This window comes from Asparagus officinalis, chromosome 7 (genome assembly GCF_001876935.1).
Source record: "Asparagus officinalis chromosome 7, Aspof.V1, whole genome shotgun sequence".
Classification (NCBI taxonomy): Eukaryota; Viridiplantae; Streptophyta; class Magnoliopsida; order Asparagales; family Asparagaceae; genus Asparagus; species Asparagus officinalis.
This window is the reverse complement of record NC_033800.1, coordinates 84,941,002-84,946,487: the sequence shown is the minus strand read 5'-3', so window position 1 is coordinate 84,946,487 and position 5,486 is coordinate 84,941,002. Positions and strand designations below refer to the sequence as shown.

The window sequence follows — 5,486 nt, the reverse complement described above, 5'->3', positions numbered from 1 at the left end:
CACAACATCAAAAGGAAGGCTTTTTAGGGTAAGTTTTTCATTTTTTTAGTTAATTAATATACTTTGGTGAATAATTAGTTTGTAATTAGGTTTATTTGGTTAAAAAGAGGAAAGCTTTAGTGATGATTTACATATTCTAAATTAATTTTTTTGGAAGTTGTTAAATTTTGAACTTTTATCCATATTTAAAATTTTAATAGAATACGGACCGCTTGTTTACTCGGCGCATTTTTCAACTTTGAACTGCTTAAGCCCCAAAATGTAATATCCCGACACATTATTTGAAAGTTTAACAAAATACCATGATGACTAAGACGTAATCGAGGCTTAATCTGTGTAGCCAACCCATATCCAGAAATACCAAATCAAGTGTGCAAGTACTAACTCCCAAAATCTTAAAACTGATAGCAAAGTCTATGGAGAATACCTTAGAACAAGTACAGGCATGTGAATGTCCATCGGTCTAGATGTTATACTAAAAGCATAAGCGGTGCCCCACAACTTTGCTCCGCTTTCCAATTTCCACAACCTTGCTCCTTGTTGTTGTCCATCTTTGTCCATGACCGAACCACGTTACATCCTTGTGCGTTGTTCTTTGTCTCTACTTTCAGTACTTAGTTTTTTTATTACTTCTTTATAGTTGTAACATCTTTTGTTTTGAGTTTTTTTATTACTTCTTTATAGTTGTAACATCTTTTGTTTTGAGTTGCCCCCACTGCAACAAACTGGTAACAGAACTTTGATGTTAATTCTATTGTGGGTTCAATGAAAAGTTTCAGCACACCACTCCAACAGTAACTATACTAGTAAGACATCCTCCTTCTACTATGTGAGGAATATCACAAATGCATCTCTCAAGGATGTTGGCAGACTGTGTGTCTGAAAGAAATTGAGTTGTCTATATTATAAGGCTTAAATCAGAGTAAACTAAAACAGGATAAAGTGACTTTTGTTATACAGATTCCTCCGAGTAGGATTTCAACATGATAGGTATATCATAAGGCAAAAGAAAATGGTTTTTTTCCAAGGCAACAGGTAACAAAAGAAAGAAAAGTTAGGGGAGAATGGCAGCTTTGAACGCAGGTGTTAAAAGTTAGGGGAGAATGGCAGCTTTGAACGCAGGTGTTTCTTAGTAACGAGGGAAACAGGAGGTCCAGGTAATAGCAGACATGCCTGAAAGTCATAGTCCAAAAATGCTCTCACAGGTTACCTATAAAGGCTATAATAAAAAAAGACATATAGACAAAAGCAATAACACAGCCAATAAGTTTAATAGAAACATAGCGACTTATGAATCCTCAGTCACTACAAGCTGATATGGGAAACATCAGATAACAAACTGAATTCAGGCACTCAATCCATTGACCAAGCAACCAAAAGTTCTCAAGACAATGGTGATCCTGAAGTTGATGAAACTTTCCATGATTATGTACTGATAAAAAATTTATCACAAAGTAAACCTACATCTTTGATGTACCACAAATGAGGGAGCTTACCAGACTGGATATGAAAAATAAGGCTGTTAGGTGCTCAAGCTGAAAATGAAACATTAGGATGTTGAATGTTCAAGCGAGCGTTTTAGGTCCATTTCAACTTGGTGAATTGTCCACTGCATGCCCTCTAGTTTCTGGAGGTCAATTATTTAAATCAGGTAAGCCACAGAAGCTAATTTGGTTAATCAAAATCTTTCAAGGAAGTTACACACCTTTACAATCTCATGGTACTGTCTTGCTATAGTATCAAAATGTGCATCTACACCTTGATACTCACGTAGACGTGTAACCTGGCAAAAGAATATAAGGATCATCATGACATTATGTAAATATGAAGAACGACCTGGGCTTCTTAAAAGAGAACCTGTGAAGATTCCAAGCTAGACAATGCAAATCAAGTAAAAATGATTATAATAATTTCATTAGATTGTCTCAGAATAACAGCCTTACCAGGACTGGGAGCTTGCTAAGAATATTTTGAAATAACTTAGAACAATGAATAACTGGAATGATTTCTAAAGTCACATATAGTATCTGTGAACTCTTATGATAAGTAAAATTTTACAAGGCAAGTTCCAACTTTGACAGAACAATTCTAACTGTTGTAGTCATTGGCAATGTTGATGTATAATCAATACCAAGGTGTGTGAGCATGCACTTACAATACGCATTTTTCAATATACATTGATGAGGACGGAATAGGCAAATTTCTGCATTACATCATTACAACAAACACTGAACTGCATTCACTCAAAGGAAATATGTGGTCTCGGAGAAAGACCATCTTTCTAGAGTATATTTGGGATGGTTACATATGGAATGGATCCATCCACAGGTCGGCATGGGATGATAGGTTGAAGTTGGGCCTTGATGGTTGTCAATTCCAATGGACTTATTCTTGTGTTGACATCAATTGCACTACCCTTGTAGGCTAACAAGGTTAAATCTTGTCTTGGATCATCCTGGAATAAATGACAGCAAACTGACCGAGCACAAGTCTGAAACTGAGTTATCTGCAACACCCTGATTTGACCCGCATTATCTCCAACTGTCTCTATAAAAGTATTTGATACAAGTACAAGGCTAAACAATTCATAAAAAACATACTAAAGGACATCCAAACAGTCTGCAAGTCTAAGTATCCCTAGGGAAGTGACCAACCTCAGCCACTGTGAATTACAGAGGGAGATGATTTTGAAAGTCTATAGCATAGCATGAGCGCAAGATTGGTGCATTTTGACAACATGTTGAACCTTTTTTTTGGCTAACAGAAAAGCAATGATGACTATGACAATTATGTCCTATAAAATGTATATAAACATCAAAAGGAAAAGAATCTAAATGTATATAAACATCAAGAGAACCAGAAGCTTAAGTACCAAGGTACAATTTTTTATTTCCCAAAGAGGTCATAAGCATACTGCAGAACATGAATAATAATTTTCACATCCAAATAACATACCGCTTTATTGTAAGCAATGGACGCTTCTTCTGTTGCCTCTACGAGATACTTTCTGTAAAGGAAAACAATGGTTGAAAACTGAAACCAGCAATTTTTATGTGTTATTTAACAATTTTAATTGTTCTTAGGCTTACCGAATCCGATGCAAAGCAGGTACAGAGTCTTTAGTGTAAGTATCACGCAAGAGAAGATGTTCAAGAACCCTGCAACCAATAGTTAAGCATGACTGCTAAGATATAAACAAACAAAAGGATGGCAAATGATATAGTGATATAGAAGCGTCATGCAGATCCACAGAACCAAGACATATATGTTACACTAAAACATACACTATCAGAGCTAAATTTTGATGCAAGAGCTGCCACCTTCTTATTACAAAAATAAAATTGTAGGAAGGTGCTAAATGGATTATCTAAATGCTTCTAATTTTTCATCTTAAAAAACTGTGGCAGGCTGCGCTCACATGATTTAGTCATTAGGCACACATTTTAAAAGCCAAATCACAAGAAAAGTCATACGACGCAAGAAATCGTGCTTTCTAGTGTTAATCTTGTCTTTCAAATTCTAGGTTCCTGTTGTGTCCATGAGCATTTGGATCTTAGAAGATTTATTGGACACATCAACGGCATTTTCATGTTGATTATGACAATATCATTGCCATGAGAGCATCACATGGTTTCCTATGGCTGATAGCCAAGGAAAGCCAGACTTTTGACACCTATGTCACACATGCATATGCACTAATGCTATTGATTATTCATGTCTATTATATGATATTCTGTCACACATGCATATGCACTAATGCTATTGATTATTCATGTCTATTATATGATATTCACCAAGCCTTTAGCGACAACAAAGATTCTTCAAGTTAATTCATGTCTATTATATGATATTCACCAAGCCTTTAGCGACAACAAAGATTCTTCAAGTTACGACAAGGAAAAAAATAACAGTATTAGCTAAGGGCTGTTTGGCAAGGCGTTAAGAGATGAGGGTCTAAGGAGAATGATTAACTTAGTTAACCCTTCATGCGGGTTAAAAATAATTTAATTCAGTTTGGATGTGATAGTTAAGATGAGAGTTAAGTTTTTTTGTCTTTGGCAAATAAAGAAGGGTTATAAAGGTTAGTTGCCATGAATATCCTAAATTAGTTACTACAATATGATTTCTCGAAATTTCAAAATAAAGAAGGGTTATAAAGGTTAGTTGCCATGAATATCCTAAATTAGTTACTACAATATGATTTCTCGAAATTTCATTCCTTACCGCTGAGGGAATGAATCTTAACCTGCCTCCTCAGGCAGATTTGTTAACCTCTCTAAATAAGGAGTTAACTACTTCTGACCCATGTAAAAATTTTCTACCACTTTGACCAAATTAAACCATTTGGAGGGTTAAGGAGGGACTAAACCCCCTTAACCCTTCTCTTAACCCCTTGACAACTGAGGCCTAAAAGAACCATCCACCCATAATCAAATGATAAAGATTTAGAGACAAACCTCAGTTTGGCATTCATTGTCTGGCACCTCTTGCAAAGCCAAGTTTTCTTCAGTTCATCCTATTTAACAGGATAAAATAAAGTTACAAAAATAAATAAGGGTAATCAAAATAGCAAAAATAAAAAAAATCCCCTGCATGCATGAGAGAGCTGGTATTATCTTTATAACCTGTGAAATTTCAAAGAAAAAACCAAGTTCACAAACATACATATTGATGCTGATGTTGTAACTTCAGATCCTTCACAAACTTAATGAGCACTCCAAGTATTTGCTCCAAAACCTGTTTAAGTTGAAGTTTAAATAAAAGAATAATATAGCAAATGAGATTCACCACCAACAAATATAAGAGTTATACACCCCGATATACCAAACTATGCATCGAGATAAATGAGAGTTGTTCATAAACAGAATAAATATGAAAATAAGACACTTCTCACATACATTGTAGTGTTCTGCAAAGAGAGTTGTTCATAAACAGAATAAATATGAAAATAAGACACTTCTCACATACATTGTAGTGTTCTGCAAATTTCCTGTCCATGGAATAGAGATCTTCCAAAAATAAGACACTTCTCACATACATTGTAGTGTTCTGCAAATTTCCTGTCCATGGAATAGAGATCTTCCAATAGAACAGCCTCTTCCCTTTCAACTTCCTCAATAATTAACTTTACCCTGACCGCAAGAAGACAATTGACATAAATCCATCAGCAATATGGAAGATTAGACAATTTCATAGCTACAGAGATACGGAAATAGATGTCTCTATTAACTTAGGTATTCAAAATTTGCTGGTGGATACTCCATGTAATTTGGCAAAAAAGTAACTAAATTGCAGAGGCAGCCATACTTCCTCAAACACCTAAATGTGTGTTTGGTAATCAATGTGTTTTTTTGTTGTGTTTTTGTAAAAAATACTATGCCATAGTGTTTCTTTTTCAAATGTGTTTTGAAAACACCATTTTGATCAAACTAGTTTGACCATTTATATAGCGGCAGTGGGCGGACGGAGGCGGCGGCGGTCGGGTG

The 5,486-nt window shown here is 35.3% G+C and overlaps 1 protein-coding gene across 4 annotated transcripts in view; it reads right to left on the bottom strand.

Annotated features, from left to right (window-relative positions):
• Positions 1 to 5,486, bottom strand: part of LOC109849199 (AUGMIN subunit 4) — a 19,883-nt gene that overhangs the window by 9,453 nt on the left and 4,944 nt on the right. For all 4 annotated transcript variants that reach the window (XM_020419016.1, XM_020419015.1, XM_020419013.1 and 1 more), the window contains exons 7-13: positions 5,039 to 5,132; positions 4,666 to 4,737; positions 4,458 to 4,516; positions 3,090 to 3,158; positions 2,956 to 3,007; positions 1,706 to 1,783; positions 1,497 to 1,627 (exon numbers count right to left, since the gene is read on the bottom strand). In XM_020419016.1, the coding sequence (XP_020274605.1) occupies positions 1,550 to 1,627; positions 1,706 to 1,783; positions 2,956 to 3,007; positions 3,090 to 3,158; positions 4,458 to 4,516; positions 4,666 to 4,737; positions 5,039 to 5,132 (502 nt within the window). In that variant the 3' untranslated portion in view covers positions 1,497 to 1,549. The remainder of the gene's footprint in view (positions 1 to 1,496; positions 1,628 to 1,705; positions 1,784 to 2,955; positions 3,008 to 3,089; positions 3,159 to 4,457; positions 4,517 to 4,665; positions 4,738 to 5,038; positions 5,133 to 5,486) is intronic.